The sequence below is a fragment of the Patiria miniata genome, unplaced genomic scaffold (assembly GCF_015706575.1).
Source record: "Patiria miniata isolate m_02_andy unplaced genomic scaffold, ASM1570657v1 HiC_scaffold_7, whole genome shotgun sequence".
Taxonomy (NCBI): domain Eukaryota; kingdom Metazoa; phylum Echinodermata; class Asteroidea; order Valvatida; family Asterinidae; genus Patiria; species Patiria miniata.
In genome coordinates this window covers 43987641-44009530 of record NW_024037074.1, presented here as the reverse complement: position 1 = coordinate 44009530, position 21890 = coordinate 43987641, and the positions used below count along the sequence as shown (strand labels likewise).

General features: G+C 38.0%; 2 protein-coding genes across 6 annotated transcripts in view; one reads left to right on the top strand and one right to left on the bottom strand.

The window, feature by feature from the left end:
• LOC119745587 (protein O-mannosyl-transferase 2-like) overlaps positions 1-11617 on the top strand; it is a 30424-nt gene extending 18807 nt beyond the window's left edge. For all 5 annotated transcript variants that reach the window (XM_038222057.1, XM_038222056.1, XM_038222058.1 and 2 more), the window contains 8 exons: positions 155-306; positions 679-767; positions 3474-3550; positions 4070-4141; positions 5687-5852; positions 9144-9284; positions 9835-9946; positions 10269-11617. In XM_038222057.1, coding sequence (XP_038077985.1) covers positions 155-306; positions 679-767; positions 3474-3550; positions 4070-4141; positions 5687-5852; positions 9144-9284; positions 9835-9946; positions 10269-10371 — 912 coding nt within the window. In that variant the 3' untranslated portion in view covers positions 10372-11617. The remainder of the gene's footprint in view (positions 1-154; positions 307-678; positions 768-3473; positions 3551-4069; positions 4142-5686; positions 5853-9143; positions 9285-9834; positions 9947-10268) is intronic.
• Positions 11618-16556: 4939 nt separating this feature from the next.
• On the bottom strand, positions 16557-20211 carry LOC119744450 (neuroglobin-like). The gene is made up of 3 exons (XM_038220380.1): positions 19999-20211; positions 17416-17644; positions 16557-16986 (listed from the first exon to the last, which is right to left on the bottom strand). Exons 1-3 carry the CDS (start codon positions 20109-20111, stop codon positions 16861-16863), a joined length of 468 nt encoding a protein of 155 aa, XP_038076308.1. The 5' UTR covers positions 20112-20211; the 3' UTR covers positions 16557-16860.
• Positions 20212-21890: the final 1679 nt, after the last annotated feature.

Below are 21890 nucleotides of genomic sequence, written 5' to 3'. Positions count from 1 at the left end.
TAATGAAACAATTGCAATGGAACTTTTTATTTCTTTACTTCACAGTTTTCACAGTTAAAGGAGGCATTGAATGTTAGTACTTATGCTAAAAAAATTAATTGATTGTCCTTAATAATTTCCTTGATTTTTATCATTATTGTCTTTCATCTTGTAGAATGGCTCAGGAGACATGAATGATATTTGGCAAGTTGAGTTAATCAATCAGAATGCAGGAGTGCGTATCCAGACAGTCTTATCTAAGATAAAACTCATCCACTACAATACTGGTTGTGTGTTGTATACAAGTGCTAAATGGCTTCCTAAATGGTGAGTAATACATGTACATGTATTCCAATATCTATAATTAAGCTTCATAAACCAGAATAATTTGTTGATGACCATTGATTACAAGTTTATCACAAATACTGTCACAAGTGAATCACAAGTTCTTTTGAACACAAGTACATGTATAGTCACAAGGAACAAAAGATGAACAATGACAAAGAAATGCCTCTGTCTCGGTTCATTTCAAACGATTGTGAGTTGGCTTGGGACTGGATGACTTGGCTTGTGATGGACTAGTGATCCATCTAAAAAGGAATCTTCACCCAAACACTCCTTGATAACTATCCTTTTCCACATACGTTTTATCACTTTTTCCCTGTTATTGAAGTAAATGATAGGTGTGTTTTTTTTCAGGGGTTTTGAACAGAGGGAGGTCACATGTAATCCAGACACTAGAGATTCCAATAGTTTATGGAATGTGGAAGATCATGTCAACCCTAGATGTAAGTTATTACTCGTTTTCAAATGGAAGCATTGCAATTTCCTGAAGAAGTAAATTATCGTCATTTTCAGGGTTTATTTAACAGAGCAAGGTTACATCCAAACACTAGAGATATTACCAATAGTTTACGGGATGTGGAATATCAATGTAACCCTAGATGTAAGCATTGTGATTTCCTGTACACTTACATTCAGTTTAAAAGAAATTGTTTGTATTACATGTATGTGCATAAATCAGCAGTGGAAGGCATGGGGTTGTTCACATCCGCCCTTTGCACACTTCCGCCATAAGCATGCAGAGCCTCGATCTGGCAACTTTACACAATAAATATAGCCTGTTCAGTGATTCCCGTGTCGGGGTTCAGTGATTCTTGTGTATACACGGGAATCACTGAACCGGCTATATTTATTGTGTAAAGTTGCCAGATCGAGGCTCTGTATGCTTATGGCGGAAGCGTGCAAAAAGCGAATTGGGTTCGACATTTGATGTACAGATTGTGCATCTGTTATTGCATACATATTTTGCACAGATGAATCAATAACGTAAGTGATACCGGTATGTCTTCACATGGCCCTTACTAATTAATTTGTCTATTCTGCAGAATTTAGAATGTTTCTTTTTATTCGTCTTTCATGTTCATGATGTTCTAAGTTTCCTCCATGTCGTTTTATTTATGATTGATGAATAAAAGACATGAATTAATAAAGTCAAAGTGGGGATTAATAAAGTCAAAGTGGGGATAAAGCTTAGAGTAAAGCAACATTTCTATGAATCAGTGTGGCATTCTGGAAAAGGTTAGCTTAGTGCCATTGATGCCTTGGTTGTGTGAAAAGTTAAAAGAAATATGGAGGATTGTTTTCATTTTGCAAATAATTAACATTGGTCTATGGTTAGTCAACCCAACCCCCTCCCTTGGATCAGACCCTTGTATGTGTACATGGACATTGGGTTATTGTGAATCGGAAGAGTTCAGGTTTGGAACCTACAGATATGCAAACATTTTCAAGCGCAGTGTTAAGAACTAATACTCGTACTTGCACTTGCACAGGGTGAGTCAAAAAAAGCGGAACCCAAACCTCAAATATTATATCTCATATTTAAGAAAATATGTAGCACCAAACATAATCATGACTAGAAAGTCAATTTCATCAGCTACTTTTAGAGAAAAAAAAATACTGAAATTGCTCAATCCGTTGAAAGAATATCACCATTTAAACACAATAACCTCTTTCGTCCAAAAATGCGATTTCAAGAATCGTTGTCACAATTGTCTTCAAACATCACCAGCGATAAAACCTTAGTTTAAAAGTTTAAAATATTCAACAAAAGTGGATTTTATAATGTTTGCCTAACCATGGTTGTTAATAAAGATATTGTTTACTACATGTACAGTTGCTGACAGTTGTAGCCTTGGTCAATGCTCTCGTCGTTATTTGTCCCGTACGCGGTCAATCGTCGGCATATATCCTCACGCGCTATGCATAATGCATGTATACAGCGCGAACAGCGACCTCACGCGGCCACTATTTTTATGCAAATCAGTTGGAGACGATGTCGAGCCTTGGTTCAATCGTCCATGTGAGGTTTTGGTGGTGGTTAATAGCCTTAGCTGACCTTAAATGTCGTTTTCTTATTGGTCGATCGTTGCGTGGAAACTTGCAGAGTGAAACGTGGCACCGTACATAATCCATACACGTACACATTGTGTGTCTCTGCACACGGCACCAATGCACAAAAACTGTGGTTCCTGTCACGTCCGCAAAAGCCGGAATAGCTGCAAATAATTTGATGACGTCCGGATTTACCAAGGTGTGATTGGACACTCCACATATTAGCCCCGCCTACATTATCTGTATTCGCATACGAGGTCGTGCGCTGGAAATCTAGCGCAAAGTGAAGAAAAACATAAGCTTTGGCCGACGATTGAACCAAGGCTCGACATCGTCTCCAACTGGTTTGCATAAAAATAGTGGCCGCGTGAGGTCGCTGTTCGCGCTGTATTTTTACATGCATGTGCATAGCGCGTGAGGATATATGCCGACGATTGACCGCGTACGGGACGAATAACGACGAGAGCATTGACCAAGGCTATGACAGTTGTTGAAACAAGTATTCTGTGTCATTTTCTTTGTCATTCCAAACATTATACACAAAAACGGGGTGTTTTTTTTGGATGAAACAGGTTTGAGGGTCATTGCATTTAAATGGTGATATTCTTTGAACCGATTGAGCAATTTCAGTCATTTTTTTCATCTAAAAGTAGCTTATGAAATTGGCTTTCCAGTCATTTTTATGTTTGGTGCTACACCTTTTTTTTAAATATGAAATATATTTTGGGGGGTTTGGAGTCCTTTTTTTTTACTCACCCTGTACTTGTACTCACAAGAAAAAAATTGACCTGTACTCGTACAGACACTCGTACTCTTTTAGAATAGGGACTTTAAAAAACTTTTTTGTTTACTCATTGACAGTACCGGTATTACAAAACAAGTGTTGACTGCTGTGGTGTGGGATATGATGGGATGTTAGAAATGCCATATTCAACATCACATCAGGCAACAATTGTTCATTATTCCCCGATATGGTACATCTGTGTTTTGAGGACTGTGAAACATGCTTTTAAATCTGGTACAACTGTACATAAAACATTACCATTATGTTCTAAGAAAGACACAAAAGCCTTTTAATTTATTTGTTTTGATTGCAGTGCCCAACTTGAGTTTCCAAGTCCTTGCACCGTCCTTTCTTGAGAAATTCATTGAATCTCACATTGTTATGCTGCAGGTGAGTAGTTGTGCATCTGTAATAGACCCATTGCATAATGCTCACTCACTGAGGCAATTTATGTTATCAAAATTCAGTGACAGTATAAAAAAATTCATTGAATCTGGCATCGTTATGCTGCAGGTGAATAGACCCATTGCATGGTGCTCACTCACTGAGGGCAATTTATGTTATCAAAATTCAGTGACACTTAAAGTACAATGTGTCTGCTCATGCTTACCTCAGATAACCCACTCCCCCCCCCCCCCCCCCCTTAATGTGAGGTCAGAAGCTAGTCTATACAGTGTGGTTTTTTTTTTTTACTATACTTGGTGCTTTCCTCGTAACTGATGTACACTTGTGTACTTGTCCGTGTAGCCATATGCTGTTAACTAATGTTTCATGTTGTTAACTACACATAGATGGTCTATGTACAGTTCATCTCAAGAGCCTAATTTTTTTTTTTTTTTGATTGTTCACGTCATCTGAAATGGCGTTTCCTGCGGTCTAATTTGAAGGATTTATTGTTTTCTCCTTCAGGGTAACAGTGAGCTTAAGCCAAAAGCTGGTGAAATTACATCTCAGCCCTGGCAATGGCCAATCAACTACAAAGTAAGATCATCTGATTCAAACAAACTTGACTTCTTGATTTTGATTGGGCTATTCTCTGATCCACCCATATTCCTGCTGTATGCTTGTGTACAGTAGCTAGATAACAGCTGAAATGTTACCTCAACATACATGTCACATCTTAACTGTTCATCAAGTTGGCTTGATGATATCTTTGCTGTCCCACTTGTGCTCAAGTCCATCATTCAAAAAATGTTTGAATATTAAATACTAAGCATTCTACTTTGGAAAGCTTAAAATTATATGTGTATAAATGTGTTTGTGCCTTCAAAATGGTACAAAACATTGGTTTGGGGGTAGGTTAGTCCTAATATAAAGACTCAACCAAAAACAGCTGTATTGAACCGTACCTTTAAGTAGCAACCTGGCAAAAAGAAGACACACAAAAAATATAACAGTTGCTCCACTGTTGTCTTCATCTGGGACAGCATTTGAATCTGTATTTTGACAAGTTATTTCTGAATGGAACAACCTCCCATCACATGTGGTGAATGCAGCCTCAACGAACCTGTTTAAGAACCATGTTGATGCCTACTGGAAAGAAATTGGATATGGGGTCACAAAGGCTTAGCCTATTCTATTCCCATCAACCTAAGTAAGTAAGTAAGGAAGAACAAATGCAGTGCACAGCAATCTTTTCTTTAGTTCTTACCCATAAACTGGATTCACATCACTGGATATTATTTGCTGTTTATTATAAAATAAAAAGGGGGGCTGAATATTCTATTCAATTTAGTGTCACATTTGTTTCTGTGCATCTGTGCAAAATGCAACAGCATGTTTAAAGTGCATATATTGGAAAAGATGGAAAGTACATTAAATGCACATGTAACGCAAACTGAATCCATAAACATTAAAGAAGTTAGTGTAACTTAGATCAAAGGAGTAAAACAAGAAGACTATGGTCTCCTCAAGTAACTCGGAGCTTATAAAGAGCAGTCTTAGACCAAAATGAGCAGATAATACAAACAGACAGACATGTATTTTTGTCAGTAAAGAACAAGTGTAAAAGGATTCATTTATTGTCAAAATGGGGATAAAGCTTAGGAGTAAAGCAACATTTCTATGAATCAGTGTGGCATTCTGGGAAAGGTTTACTTTATAGTGTTTTTATCTGCAGCTGACATTGTTGCCTTGGTTGTGTGAAAGATTAAAAGAAGGAAATTTAAGGATATTGGGGATTGTTTTCATTATGCAAATAATTAACATTGGTCTGTGATTAGTCAACCCAACCCCTCCCTTCAAGGGGATCAACCCCTTGTATGTGTTCATGGACATTGTGTTGTGGTGAATGGGAAGAGGTCAGGTTTGGAACCTACAAACATGCAAACATTTTCAAACCAAATATGAATGTTTGTAACATTTGCCTTTACAGAAAGTCACATGCACACATTTGCCATCATAATTTTACAAAAATTGTAAAATACTGGAACTCATTGTGATTTGACGTCATTTAATATGTCCCAACTCTCACACCAGCTGTTGTTCACTGTGGTTCACTATTAACATTTCATCCTTGCTGTGCAGGGCCAGTTGTTCTCGGGAGGAGTCAAAGCAGCTTATACTGTCTACCTTCTGGGAAATCCTATCATCTTTGTGGGAAATCTGATTTGTTTGACGGTCTTCTTGGTCCTGTATGTTATCTGGGCTTTGTTGGAGAAGAGGGGGTGTACATTAACACCAAAAATGAAAGGTAAAAGAGGGTTAAGGGTATGGGGTCTGAGTGGGTGTTTTGTAGTATTGTGATTGGTGAGTGAAATGATTGGGCAAGCATTCACACCAAATATGAAATTTAAGGGAGTCAAGCAGTGTTGTAGGTCTCGAGACCGGTCTCAGTCTCGAGACCACTTTTTGCTGGTCTCGGTCTCGGTCTCGGTCTCGGAAGCTGTGGTCTCGGTCTTGGTCTCGGTCTCGGTCCCCTTTGGTCTCGATATTTTGGCTGGTCTCGGGTCGAGACCGGCAATATGTAGCTTTTACAGCTCGGTCGATTACTTTGTGTTCACTTCGTTCAGTACCGTTGTTATTTAAAACATTTGCTAGCCCGTAGATCAAGCTTGTTATATATCGCGGTTGGTTTGGACTCGACTGCACATTGGAAAGTTCCCAAAGTACATGTAAAACTGCAGCAGTACCAGTCACTGAACGATTTGGAACAAGTTCGGCATTTATCTGTTGAGTCGGCCACATAAAGCAAAGTATAAACTTGTAACAATTTATGCAATAAGGGTCAACCATTTTGGGGGATTGTGTAGTTTAGCCCACCCCTGTGGGCGTAATCACTTGCATTTTGTATTCTGATAATAAATGAGGTGCTTCAAATTAGTTATATTTTCGACCCCACACAATGTTCTCTTTAATTTGGGACAGTATTTTGAAGAAAAAGTAAATTTTTCTACCTGATTTTCCAGCTTTGAACTCACACACTCTTACCAGTTACCACTCACTGTTGCCATGAGAGTGTATGATGAGACCCAATTTTCTGGCTGCTCATTTTAAAGTACCCCATTATTCCTCAAAAATTAAAAATCCCGTTCAGAAAAAAATTAAAAATCCATATCTGGCACATTCTGGCTACCACCTCGCAACGTGTGCGTCTACATGTACAAGTCCACATTCTATGACAAAAATTTAAAAATTAATTCAACATTTTCTAGCTCCCATTTTTTAAAATCAAGTACACAATTCTTGTTGGAAGTTAACTCCTATATTTATTTTAGGAAAAAAGAGGCACAATGTAAATTAAAATTGCATCTTTAAATATCCGTTAGAAGTCATAGCTGAAACCAAGGGGGTGACTGTGGAGTTTAGGATCCGAGTTCCTATAACAGATGAAACATCTACCTTGAACTTTTTACTTTTGTCACGATTGGGTGTAGACAACATGTCAAAGTCCATATTTCTTAAGTGTAACTACTTTTTGCTCAAGTAAGGTGTCATGTATCAATTTGTAAACATTGCCACTGGTCAAAATTTGGTCTGTATTCTTTGTGAATAGAAAGGTTACATTTTTCAACTATAATAACGTGTCTTGTTTTTTTTTATTTCGACTATTGTTATTTATTATCAGCGGTCTCGGTCTCGGTCTCGGTCTCGGACCATATTGGTCTCGGTCTCGGTCCGCCTTGAAGGGGCTGGTCTCGGTCTCGGTCTCGGTCTCGAATCTTCAGGTCTCGGTCTTGGTCTCGGTCTCGGACTATCCGGTCTCGACTACAACACTGGAGTCAAGTGGGTTCACAACGGGTAGGGGTCTGAGTGGGTGTTTTGTAGTATTGTGATTGGTGAGTGAAATGATTGGGCAAGCATTCACACCAAATATGAAATTTAAGGGAGTCAAGTGGGTTCACAACGGGTAGGGGTTTGAGTGGGTGTTTTGTAGTATTGTGTTTGGTGAGTTAAATGATTGGGCAGGCATTCACACCAAATATGAAATTTAAGGGAGTCAAGTGGGTTCACAATGGGTAGGGGTCTGAGTGGGTGTTTTGTAGTGTTCAGTTTGGTGAGTGAAATGAATGGGCAAGCATTCACACCAAAAATGAAATCTAAGGGAGTCAAGTGGGTTCACAACGGGTAGGGGTTTGAGTGGGTGTTTTGTAGTGTTCTGATTGGTGAGTGAAATGATTGGGCAAGCATTCACACCAAATATGAAATTTGAGGGAGTCAAGTGGGTTCACAATGGGTAGGGGTCTGAGTGGGTGTTTTGTAGTGTTCTGATTGGTGAGCGAAATGATTGGGCAAGCATTTACACCAAATATGAAATTTGAGGGAGTCAAGTGGGTTCACAATGGGTAGGGGTCTGAGTGGGTGTTTTGTAGTGTTCTGATTGGTGAGCGAAATGATTGGGCAAGCATTTACACCAAATATGAAATTTGAGGGAGTCAAGTGGGTTCACCACGGGTAGGGGTCTGAGTGGGTGTTTTGTAGTGTTCAGTTTGGTGAGTGAAATGAATGGGCAGGCATTCACACCAAATATGAAATTTGAGGGAGTCAAGTGGGTTCACCACGGGTAGGGGTCTGAGTGGGTGTTTTGTAGTGTTCAGTTTGGTGAGTGAAATGAATGGGCAGGCATTCACACCAAATATAAAATTTAAGGGAGTCAAGTGGGTTCACCACGGGTAGGGGTCTGAGTGGGTGTTTTGTAGTGTTCTGATTGGTGAGTGAAATGAATGGGCAAGCATTCACACCAAATATAAAATTTAAGGGAGTCAAGTGGGTTCACCACGGGTAGGGGTCTGAGTGGGTGTTTTGTAGTGTTCAGTTTGGTGAGTGAAATGAATGGGCAGGCATTCACACCAAATATAAAATTTAAGGGAGTCAAGTGGGTTCACCACGGGTAGGGGTCTGAGTGGGTGTTTTGTAGTGTTCTGATTGGTGAGTGAAATGAATGGGCAAGCATTCACACCAAATATAAAATTTAAGGGAGTCAAGTGGGTTCACCACGGGTAGGGGTCTGAGTGGGTGTTTTGTAGTGTTCAGTTTGGTGAGTGAAATGAATGGGCAGGCATTCACACCAAATATGAAATTTGAGGGAGTCAAGTGGGTTCACAATGGGTAGGGGTCTGAGTGGGTGTTTTGTAGTGTTCAGTGTTCTGATTGGTGAGAGAATAAATGAGAGAAATATCACCTTTTCATCCTCCTTTAAAGTTAATTAAATATCTTTAGCTATTTATAATTTGCAATTATTATGTATTATTACTTTGTTTAAACTTAATTCGATCTTTATCTGGAAAGTGTGGAAATAAACATTGCTGTTGAGAAAAAAAGAGGAATGGGACAAAACAAACAAATTTCTCTTCCAGTCTGTTAATTGGCCAGAAAATGGGAACAATATGAGGGAGGTATTTGGGGGGTATTTGGAATGGGTAAAGTCTTAATTGTGCCCTAAGTTAAAAGGCTAAGTTAAAAGGAGAGTTCACTATATATTTCTGATGAAAAATACATATCTCAGATAAACTACATGTACTCCATTTATGTCTCATTATTACAGAGAGATGCCATTCAACATTTGGTGTGTGTTGCTTTCTCTTCATTGGCTGGTTCTTCCATTATGCTCCATTTTACACAATGAGACGAGTACTCTACTTCCATCATTACTTCCCAGCAATGCTATTCAACAGCATGCTCTCAGGCAAGTCATCACCAAACTCTATATTTGTAAAATTATTCTGTTGTGCATAGGCAGGTAGCACTTGAGCAATTTGAATGGTGATGAGTTAAACAAATTGCCAACAAACCACCCCAAGCTGAAAGATAATTGGGTGGGTGAGGTGGGGAGTGGTACCAGACCCAATCTAACTAGTGTAAGGGGCTGTTCAAAGCCGACAACAGTGGACACGTTCAGATAATGGTGGCATTATTTTATTATTCATTGTAGTAATTATAATGGAAAGCGTTTGACACATACACCTTCAAACCCCACCCACCCCACCCCTCCCATGACACACATCAATTCAAGCATTGTTAGCTTTCCCAGAGCAATGTAATTATTCACAGTTTTCACAATTGGAAGAATCTTTTTCGAATACTAGTTTCTTTAGCACTTAGTAGGTACATATGTGTATTTTACTACGCTGTTTACTGCGACTGGAAGGTGTATCCTTTGCTACATTTTAGAAGTCCGTATTGTATTATATCCACTCAAAATCTTCATAATATTTTCAATTTTTCCCCAATTTCAGGTGTGCTTCTTGACTTTATTTTCCAACTCGTGGAGGATTTCTTTTCAGCCAAGAGTAGGGTTAATATCTACAATAGCAGCATTGTGATTTCGCTGTCTATCATTGCACATAGGTAAGTTTTGTAAGTCAAGTATTAGATTTGCTACTTACATGTACCTTACATTATATTATATTTGAGAATGAAAATTATAATGTTTTGGTCATTTTTTATAGCTAAGCCACATACATTGACAAAAGAGGAGAAATTCCTAACCAAAAGAAATCGGCATTAAGGTTGCAATATGATCAACTTTATATGGGCCAGAATTTTCAGAAATTGTCTAAATTGACACTTATTTAAATAAAATAAAATAAAGATATATAGTCAATTCCTGTGAAATACTTTAAGATGAAGGATTAATTACACCTTTTTTCAACATATTGTCCTTTTTTAGTTTCTACCTATTTCACCCTCTGTCCTATGGGATTACCACATCATCATTCAATACAACTAGTAACATGGCTGGCCTACATTGGATGGACTCCTGGGAGTTCTAATGTTCTTCCTAGCGCCAGTGTCTTTCTACCTGGTTGATGAGGCCTTGAAATATCTTTATTCCCACTTAAGCAAAAAGTATTCTTGCCTCTCCTAATTAATGTTGAGTCGCATTACTACTCTCGTGTTTTCAATGGTACATGTTCTTTAATTTAATTGATTATTGCAAGTCTTATTTAATTTATTTTTGGGTGGCAGAGCACCACTAGGGTTATTTCCAGAGGTTGCAGGTTCATGAACAATTAAAATCAAGTAAATGTTTTTGATAGATAAAACTTAATCAATCTTTAAAAAACTATAGTTTACATTTTCCTTATGAACATCTATCTCAGAGGCTTGTTGAATTCAGATTTTGTATTTTTAAGCGAAAACTATTCTTGCCTCTCCTAAGCAATTTGGGATCTTTGCATAAATACACTTTTTTTAATGGTACTATTAATTCAATTGATTGTTGTAAGGCGTATTTATATTATAGTTTTGTCTGGGGTGGGGGGGGGGTACAGAACACCAGTAGGGTCATTTCCAGAGGTTGCAGGTTCATTTCCCATGGCACTCCAGTCGGTTTCTTATCCAATTTGTAATTATATGTGTGCACCTAATCAGCGTCAGCGTGTTGTTTATTGTTCGTTTTTAAACCTATTTTACATGTACAGGGTCGTAAGTAATGAAATAACACTAAAATGAAAGAAATAAACTGCTAGATTAAATTCTCAATAGGGACTATTAGTATAAAAAAAAGTATGCAAAGTACAGGAGATGTATGCAACTCATTAAAAAAAAAAGATGACGATGTCATTCTTTTGCGAGTTTTTCTCATAGGGCCCACTATCATGAATTAGCATCTGTGATGAATAAGTTTTAGTTTGTCATCCTGTAAGTAAAACCTGTATTGTACTTTTATCTAATCGTACAACAACGAGTGACAGAAACACACCATCTTAAGATGAACGTGCTACATTAAGCAAAAAGTAGTTAGCTCATGTTTACCAATTGTCTGCATATTAACCAAAAAGTATCCGAGAATCAGGTTTGCCTAATTTGCTACCAGTTTCCAGACTTTAAGTGCAATAATTCACATGTTTTATTACAAAATAATGAAACAGAAAAAAACAGTGATGAAGTTAAACATAATATATTTACTTGCATGGAAGATGTTTTGAAGTGTTCCTGTAAACGAATAGGTCTAACTTTTACTGTACAAGTATTTTTGTATATACTAGTAATGTGATAAATTATTTTAATTTTGTACTCTTGTTAATGTGGTTATTCTTATTCTATATAAAAACAAAATACCCTAAACCATGAAAGCAAATTTATTTTAATTCATCCTATATAAATCAGCAAAACAAATAAATATTTATGCTAAATATAACTAGATCAATCAAACCAAAAAGCAATATTTTACATTTACCTGTTGAACATAAACAGGGTGAGTTAAAAAAAAAAGCGGAACCCAATCCTCAAACAACAATAATTTCATATTTAAAAACATATGTAGCACCAAAAATAATAATGACTGGAAAGGCAATTTCATAAACGACTTTTAGATAAAAACAAAATACTTAAATTGCTCAATTCGTTCAAAGTACAGGGTGTCCCCCCCAAAATGTCCCTCTGGAGGATGTACAGAATTTTCGTAATTTATGAAGACAATTTCAAATCCAATTAAAAAAATTGATGAACCCAATCATTTTTCTTTCTTGTGTGAAGTTTTTGTTGGATTCAGTTCAGTGGTTGTGAATCAGACATTTATGTGACACCATGCAGTCCACTTTGCCCCTTTTCAAGTTTGACAATAATACATTACGTGTAAAAAACGACATGTCCTACTTTTGATCCTTAAAAACTTTGTTGCTTTCCAATGGAATTAAACCAAAACTTCAGATCACATAAGCGTCTTGTACATACATTTGTATATCGCTTGCCTTCAGTAGCCTCCCCCCCCCCTTGAAAAATGTATGCAACCCCAGATGCCCCCCCCCCCCCCAGAAGTGTATAGGAGTTCACTGTTGGCAGACATTGAAATACGTCACCATGGCTACCTTTAAACCTGCCAAATACATTATCATCAAACATACAAATGATTAAACATACAAATGACTAAACCTCCAAGCATTACAGTAAAAATTCTACACAGGAAGCCTATGAGAATTGTGTGGTACAGGGCGAGTCAAAAAAACGGAACCCAAAACCCCAAAATTTTATATTTCATATTTAAAATATAGCACCAAACATAATAATGACTGGAAATCCAATTTCATCAGCTACTTTTAGATGAAAAAATGTACTGCATTTGCTTAATCCGTTCAAAGAATATTTTCATTTAAACACAATGACCCTGGAACCTCTTTCGTCCAAAATGCGATTTCGAGAATCGTCGTCACAATTGTCAAACATCACCAGGGATAAAACCTCAGTTTAAAAGTTAAAAACATTCAACAAAATCCTTTTGAAGGCCCGTCTTTTGAAAAAGTGGATTTTATGAATCATATTGTTTGCCTAACCATAGTTGTTAATAAGATATTGTGTACTGCGTACAGTTGTTGACAGTTGAAACAAGTAATCTGTGTCATTTTCTTTGTTGTTCCTAACAGTCAAAACACACAATAAATTGCATTTTGTTTTTACGAAACGGGTTTTAGGGTCATTGCATTGAAGTGGTGATATTCTTTGAACGGATTGAGCAATTTCAGTAATTTTTTTCATCTTAAGAGTAGCTTATGAAATTGGCTTTCCAGTCGTAATTTTTGTGATGTATAATTTGTTAAATATGAATATAATTTGGGGGGTTTGGGTTGCCCTTTTATTGACTTACCCTGTAGTAGGGTACACCCCAGTAAATAGGCCAAAAATCCGTCCGCCTAGCTCTTGAATAAAAGTTATAAACTCAAATGATTTTACATTAGAGAGTTCTGAGTGCAATGGACTGTGGGGATTGAAGACACAGCACTGCACTTCTGGCCTGGACTTCGGGCTTCCACTTCTGAGCATTTGGGATGCAATTGGATCCGATTGAAAGTGGTGCTATTTGGTTATGTTGTGGAGGGATCCTTTTTCAAAATGGCTATTTTTCCAGCTTGGGAAACGTCATTTGTTTTAGGGGTGGCTATTTTTCCAGCTTGGGAAACGTCATTTGTTTTAGGGGTGGTGTTCTCTGGGTGAGAATTTCTCGAAAAGTTAATGGTCAACCCACAAAAAAATTGAAAAAAATGACATGTTGATCATCATTTTTCTGTACAGCCTAAACACCTGTGAGATAGTTTTGAGTATTTTAAAAGAATGTTGAAGTATCGGGATTTATTCCTGGTTTATTTGGGATTTGTTTTTATAGTGGGATGCACCAAGTAGGCTACCTATTGGGCGCCATTATTATCTACTCAACCTCGTCCCAATGGCGTCGAGCAGATTTATTTATTTATTTATATATTTATTACATTTCTTTACCTACGGTATGCCCAAACAGTTAAACTGCATGGTTTCCATTGGAGCCCTGCATTCATTAAAAAAATGACTACAAACATGTATACAAATACAATACATTACAAATACAATACAATACAATGGGATAAAAGCATTATTTGATTAATGCATAATTGTTAAGCAGATACAATATATTGTAAAACTATTACAACTACATGTACAGTGTGAGACAACATCGCTAACAGGCTTTACTATACGGTGAATTCAGTGTACACACATAATTTGGATCTATCTTGTAACATAATTATATTCGCTGATTACGGGAGGGCAAAAAAACCGCGGAAAAAAACTTTTGGGAGAAAACACAGGGAAATTCCCATCCGGCTCATTGTTATGGCAACCAAGTTTGTTAACTCCGTAGATCAGCACATATTAAGATTTGTATAATCAGAGAAGACAGCGAAAAAAATACTCACATAATTGTTTGCAGAAATATTACTGACTGGACGTTTTACGTAGTTCAGATTTGAACGATGTTAGAGAAGTCATGGTTCTCAACTTTTCATGCAAATTATTCCATTGGATTGTACCAGTTACAGCGAAGCTTGAGGCATAACATTGGGGTGTTTTTTTTGCAAAAGGAATCCTCCGTGCCATATCAGTGGATTGTCTCGTTTCACGAATCTGAAAAAGTGGTGTAAACATATTTGTCATATACAAGGAGTAATTTTGTTTATACATTTGTAAACAAGAATAGCCTTTTTATACTCGACTCTTTCAGAAAATGACATCCAATTAAGACTAGCAAACATATCGGCTGAAAGAGATAAGAATTCACTCTTCAGGATTATCCGCGCGGCTCTTTTCAGACATTTATTATTAAAAATATTGTCGTGAGATGTGTACCTTCCTCCCCATACAGTACTACAATAATCTAATGATGGCATAACTAAGCCAACAAAAAGAGAGTGCAGGCTGCCTAGGGGAATATAGTCGCGGATTCTATTTAGCATACCCAGTTTAGAGGAAACACATTTCTTCACGTATTCAACGTGTGGGCCCCAACTTAAAGTTTCAGCAATAATAACACCTAAACATTTACAAGAGTTCACCTTTACAACTGGACTACCAGCAATACTGACATTAAGGCCAGTACTGCAGACTTTTAGTTTAGTTCCAGTAAGCATGGATGTGGTTTTGCTGGCGTTTATTGTAAGTTTGTTTCTCACAGGCCAATCGTAAATTCTCGCTAGGGTTGTATTCAAGTTGTCCTCTATTTCATCAACACTGGTAGAACTACACATTAATGTCGACTCGTCGGCATACATGAACAAATTACACTCTTTTATGGATATAAAGCGGTAGTCACTTGTATAAATAATAAATAACAGTGGACCTAAAATTGATCCCTGTATTACGCGAGTGTTAAGTGGTAGGGCTTTAGATAATTTGCCCTCAATATTCACAGGTTGACTATACGTTCACACATAGTCAAATGCTGTACTTCAATCTATAAAAACAGTGCCTATTAGCCTGAAAACATTTGTTCGATAAATCATGTAAGGTAGTTTCAGTTGAGTGTGATGGCCTAAACCCTGACTGACAACAAGGAATCAGATTACTTTCATCAAGGTAAGAGTACACTGCTGAGTGTATCCATCTTTCTAGAATCTTATAATCGGCAGTATTGAAATAGGCCGATAGTTAGTTGGATTACACTTGTCTCCACCCTTGTGAATAGGCGTAACCAAGGCGTGTTTCCACTCATTAGGGTATTGTTCGCATCTTATCGAGAGGTTAAATATGTGTGTTAAGGATTAAGTTATGTACAAAGACGCTATTTTAATCATTTTCACACGTATTCCACCTGGACCTGTTGCTTTTCCGACCAACATTGATGATATTTGCTTTAGAAATTAGTCTTCTGTAATCTCAGGCAGTAAGCATTTCGCATCAAATGAATCTGTAACAAAAGAGTGGATATTGTTGTCCACTTCAAGTTCACATAGAGGGGCATTACTACTGGCCATTTTGTGTTCCGATTGTTGAAAAATGTTCGTTAAAAGTATCAGCAATGTCGGTGAGATCATCAACGAATTCCCCATTCTGGGGGGAAAATAGACTTTGGAATACTTTTCTGTTTGTTGTGGAGAACCTCTTTAAGTTTTTTCCACAGAATGGAAGAGTTGCCTTTATTTTCCTCGATAGTTGATTTAAATTGATCGCTTTTCTTGCTGCGGATTTTTTTCCGTGGTCAAGTTTCGCAGCTTTTTGCATGCGTTCCAATCATTTTCGCTACCACTGGCTGCTCTATCGCCCGGGTAAGCCTAGTGAATCATTTATATCACAAAAATCTTGGATATTATAATAAGGTGCGAAATAGCCGGGTGCCTTTATAACACTTTATAACACAGTCAGCCTTGTTTTCTTAAATACGGTGTGTTTAGGGTATGCCTATAAATACAGACTGAAGCAATTCGTCGTGGCATCAATTTGAAGGGAAAAAAACAGAATTTGTTAGTTCTATTGTGATAACTTTAACCATCAAAAGAACGGTTCTACACTGAATATGATAATTATCAAATTGAGAAATATAACTTGTATTGAGTAAATTACAACGAACTTAGAGAACAAACATTGGAAATGAAATCACCAAATACACGATATAAATCCATTACTTTTTAAGCTACAGACCTTTATCATGCTGCCACCATTTCAGTCATGTTCCCTGTATCCAAAAACAACATTGAATGATATTTAATTTTTTTTAAAGGAACCAGACTATTTTTCCTTCCAGCCTCGCTTTGGTTACGTTGATTTGAATGGGAAAAATTCAAATGGCCGCAAAATGATAATAGTCTATTGCAGGATCGAATCAAAAAGTATCGATCCAGTTATAACGATGTTGAAAATAAACTCTGGGAACGAGGTTGTTATCTGCCGTGACTACCGTCATGTTTATAATGTTCTACACGGGAGGGCGGAAGGAAAGGGTTTGGAGTTGTTTTTTGACGCCATTAGTATTCGCCATTACAGCCTAACAACCTCTTAAATGCCCGTAGTACTATACGTTACATTTTGGACGCCATAGTATCCACCATAACAGCATACACAGCTAACCATGACTCAGCTAAGTTCTTCGTCAGATCGTCGCCCAGGGCTTTCTGAAGCATAAAAACAAACGCCTCCTGAAGATACTGTGGATAACGACAAAAGGGGTTTGGTTAAGGGATACATGCTGTCGAAAGATACTAAGATCTGGTGTTCTGACTCGGAATCGGCAGTAGAATCATCATTAGAAGTTGGATTTGAGAACAGACTTTGTAAAAATAGGCCATCTTTTGACAGATTGATAAGATGTAATTGGTTTAGCCTGCAAAATGCCCGATTTTTCAATATTTTATTTGTATGGCCTCGTTTTGCGTTCAATTTTGCAGGAGTGGTGTCACTCCTTCCTTTCTGTTGCTTCTTTATTGTTATGTTCGCACGTAAACGTAGAGGGCTAACCCCCAATTGCACTCAAAGTCTTGTATTGTCCACATGAATATAAAATATCCTTTCAGCACATTTGGCACCCATTAGAGAATAGCAGCAGAATAAAATGAGCTACTAGGCCTATTGTTCACCTGAAAATGCTCCCTTTTCACTTGGAATGATTTGTGCTTCTCGCCCAGTTTCTCCAGCACAGGAACCAATGCAGTCAGGTCTATCAGTCCGTTGACTGCAGCATCTAGTGATTCCATGACGTACTGACAATGTCGATGGAACATTGGTTGTTGGAAGATTGCCTCACCACTCAGTCCACAACGACCGAAGGAAAACAAATGTAGGATTTCGGGATGTTCCGTTAACATTCTGAAAAGAACAAGTTCTAATCCTGTTACTTTCGTTTGTCAATTGTCATTTTTAATTGGAGAATCGTCACAATCTGTTGATAAAATTTGAGACATTTGTGTTGAAGCTTAACTATTGCTATTCATTGCCCCTCTAACAAATAAAAACCAAGTAGTATCTCTGAGAAATTTTAATCTCAACGCCAGGCTGGATGAAATGACGTGAGTTAGTGGCCATTGATTAACAACCATACGGCGACTGACGTTCTGAAATAATCAGAATTAATTGATACTTGAGTGGCATTTTATGATCTATTATGATAAATGACTTATAATCTCCTTGCTTATCTACAGAACATGGTATTAACTTTCCAGTGTTCGGCTTAAATTTACATAAAGGTTTTTGCAATAAAAAAAAAACAAGTTGCGTAGCAACCGCGCCCACCTTTTAGGTAATGTGCGCTAGGGTGGATCCAAGGGGATGGCTCGGGTGGCTGACCACCCGTCCCCGTCCCCCACTGACTGAAATTAATTAATTTGTTACATTATGATAACAATTCTAAAGCCGACGGCAGTTTAAGGGACACTTCGTCCTGAAATCACCGGGGGAAAAATGCTTTAGATTCAGGGTTCTGTTCGTAGACATGTTAAAAAAGATATCTACGGTGTTGTTTACCTCTGACGCTGTGATCATTTTGTGAAAAATGTATGCGTATTTCCAACTGTAAATAAGTATCCTTAGTGTCGACTGAAAGTTCCCCGGTATTGCGAAGCACTGGTGCCGTATATACCACATTTACTTGGCATGATCAGGTATAGCGCAGCCCGAGTTGTTGGAAGTGTACGTTACGCGTACTGGTGGATAAGTTTCCATGTATACCCCGTCGAAAGTAAACTCCCAGTAAGACTGACGTAGTCGTGGTAATGTGATAAATAAAATAATAGCGGGTGCTTTTGTTTTAATGTCAATAATCAAACCCAAAACGCGTTTTAATAAACGTTTTCAACAAAACATGTGCGACATAACGCACATGACCAAATTTTGACCCCGAAATTATTTTGTTCTGTCAAGAATAACACAACAGCATATTCTGAAAGTGTGGTTGTGCAGGCGTTTTTTAAATGCTCATTCCAACTACAGGTGTAATATCATTGCGTGAAATAAACACTCTTTGTAGCCCGATTGGAAGCTTTACATGACGCAATTTCTTTAACGTCATCACATTAATAATTCACGTTTTGATACATTAACACATTAGCTATTTGGTCTTTTTCGTTCGTCGATTGCAATGTCCCGTCCGCCTACCCACCGTCCTTGAACACTGATCCCCCCCCCCCCCTTCACTTACGCTTCACTCGAACCAACCTTCCCAAATGGCACTGCTGGTGACGGTCAAATTCTTAGAGCTCTGTCCGGATAAATGTTGTTAAAACAGTGACGTACCTTTTCGCTTTCATTACTTTGTGCAATGATTAGCCTTTATAATTCGCAGCATCTTCGGATAGTGATAGAGCAACCATACACAAAACTAACATGTGATTTTAATGTAATATTTCCGTTTTCGAATTCACATTTTTGTTAAGGGCAAGCGATCCGGGATCGATTGTTTGACTAACCGAATCACTTCCCACGCCCACGCGAGTTCATTGTATACAAAACAAAGTTCTTTTTTTTATTTTGACGTATAGCAAGCATGTTTTATTCACAACACAGCTGCTGTCAATAAACAGGGCCCGTATCAAAACGACGAGTTGTGTGCTATGTCTCGTATGCCATTAATTCTCTCGCTTTTTCGAGTCACAATTTGTCATTTTGTTTTTATTCAGGCCTATCGCCTAGGTTAAAGTGAATAAGCACAAATACTTTCCGACTTTAATTTGAGTGCCGAGAGTTTGCATTATCTCTCCCCGGCTATTTTAAAGAGCTTTAACTTAGTTAAAACTTTGGAATGCATTTACCCCTACGATTGTGATCATGGGTAAGTTACGACTAGGGTTTTTTGTTGTTGAAAGAGGTGGGGTTAGGGTAAGGGTAGGGAAGAGAGATCATAGAGGTTAGGTTCACGGGGGTACGGACATGGCGTTGGGATTGAAGTAGACGGTGTTGCCAGGTGTACATAAAGGGGTACGTATTTGGTGAGCAAAGATACGCGAGACAGAAACATGGTAAATATACATGAATCCGTAGTCGACAATGGGCACAAATATCTTCCACTGATCTTCCCATTAAATAGTGAAAAGGCTGAGCTGAACTTGGCATAGATCGCACTGCGTATCTGGCGGACTCTCAATTGATACTTTCATCTTGTTTACGGTCTTAATTGTAAGTCGCTAATTGCCCCGTCCCCATCCCATCCCCATCACCTCACTGCTTACCTCTTTATCAGAGTTACTCCGTTTTCTTTGGAGTTAGCCACAATAATCTTCCAAGACTCTTGCACTGCGTTGATCTGCACTGAGCTCAATGGGGCTGCCTCGGTATCAGCCATGGTGCCGTGCGTGTGTTTCTGATCACGGTGGTCTGACGATGCTCAATCAGGATGAATATTTGTGATCTCCGGAGTTCACTAATACCACGGTAAAACTGTTTTATAATTATTCCCAGCGCTATTGTCATCGCATAACTCTCTTGTAATATATTATGAACAGAAATTACAATAGAGAACTACGTAATAGGCCACGTGATTTCAGGTTTATGGCCCGTATCGCTATATCATTCATGGCTTGGATGATTGGTTTAGAAAAAAAGAAAGTCAGCCACAGGCGATCGGTGACAGGTGTTTTGAACGCTCTTTATGGCACAAGGCAAAGTGTACTTTATGCGATCAGTGTTTGATAAATGATACATATTTCAACCCCTTATGGCGAACAATTCTTGATACGGGAGTACATAAAATAGTTGGAGAAATGTTTCATTTATCTGTTTAACTGTACTTTATACGATCAGTGTTTTGAAAATAATAGATATCTCAACCCCTTATGGTAAACATTTCAATTCTTGATCCTTGAGCGTATGACATCCTTCGAGATTTCGTTCATTTGAATAGTCCGGCTAAGAGTTTTCCAAATAAATTAATGTTGTCACACTGACCCTGCAGACGGATTGTGAAGCAGTGAAAGCTATTGATTCATTTACCTGTTTGACGAATTTATGGGGCACTGATTCAAACAAATCAGTTGCTTAGAAATCAGTAATACACTGTAAAGAACATGACACAACACTGCAAAACGGCAGGTTTTCCGAATTATTCTAGCCAAGTTAGCCAAGTAATAAAATCTAATCATGACCATGTACGTCTGATTAGCCTTTGCGAATGGACTGCCGGTCACTGAAAAAAAAGATTAATCATGTTTGGAGGTATTAATTTAAATCTATCTTATCTATTGATACGAGAAAAAAATATATTATTATTATTACAATTATTGTTATTAACCATTTCGTGTCGGCATAAAGTTGCAGTTTTAGGACCTCATGCACATTTCATTTTATTCACCCATTCCACCCGTGGATTTCATTTTGGCCCCTCCCCTGATACATCCCTCTCAAATCTACCCCATCCATATCATCTCTCACTGAATCATCAGTACGGACTGTGTGACATTTTCGTTACTCCAATAAGTGTAGGCGACAATACAAAGGTTATTTCTGAGACGCTGTTGCCTGGGGGCATTCCACCTAATGAAGATAGATTATCCCGCTTCATTCGTCCAACATTTGAATCGACAAACACGAGCTCCAACGCCCAGTTCTTCCTTAACAGGTGAAGTCACCGGACACTAATAAGCTTCGATTCCAGAGTTGAAAAGACGTCATCTGTAGTTTTCGGGAAGAAACAAGTAAACGAATGGAGGGGAAGTGCTATTGATGATGCCCGTGTGCTAGCGCAGATAGTTCGTCATCGCACGACGTATGGTGCAGACAATTCAAAATGTTACTTATTCTGAATCTAAGTTTGGATATAAATTACGTGAATTCAATTTATCTCCACTCCTTTTGCAGACGACTCAACTTAATTACCTCCAGTGTTAAACGTCATCAACGGATCATAAACACCATTGTGTCTCATGCCTGCTCTGTGAATCTCAATCTCAATGCTCTAAAGTGCAAGTGAGTAGTGGCACACCCACCGAGAAAATATTCAAAATCAAGGACTTTGAGATCCCGTCCATAAAAACAGCACATCATTTCTTCGGCTCCATCATAACATTCAATGGAAAGGCATGAGACACGATGACGATGACGATTAATGTCATCAGTTCATATTGTA

Excerpts from the sequence above, each read along its gene's own strand:
- LOC119744450 (XM_038220380.1), bottom strand. The coding sequence starts at position 20,111 with ATGGCTGATACCGAGGCAGCCCCATTGAGCTCAGTGCAGATCAACGCA. Across the intron at positions 17,645-19,998 it reads GGAGTAACTCTGATAAAGAG|AATGTTAACGGAACATCCCG; the intron begins GTAAGCAGTGAG and ends TGTTCTTTTCAG. Across the intron at positions 16,987-17,415 it reads TGAAAAGGGAGCATTTTCAG|TATCTTCAGGAGGCGTTTGT; the intron begins GTGAACAATAGG and ends CGTTATCCACAG.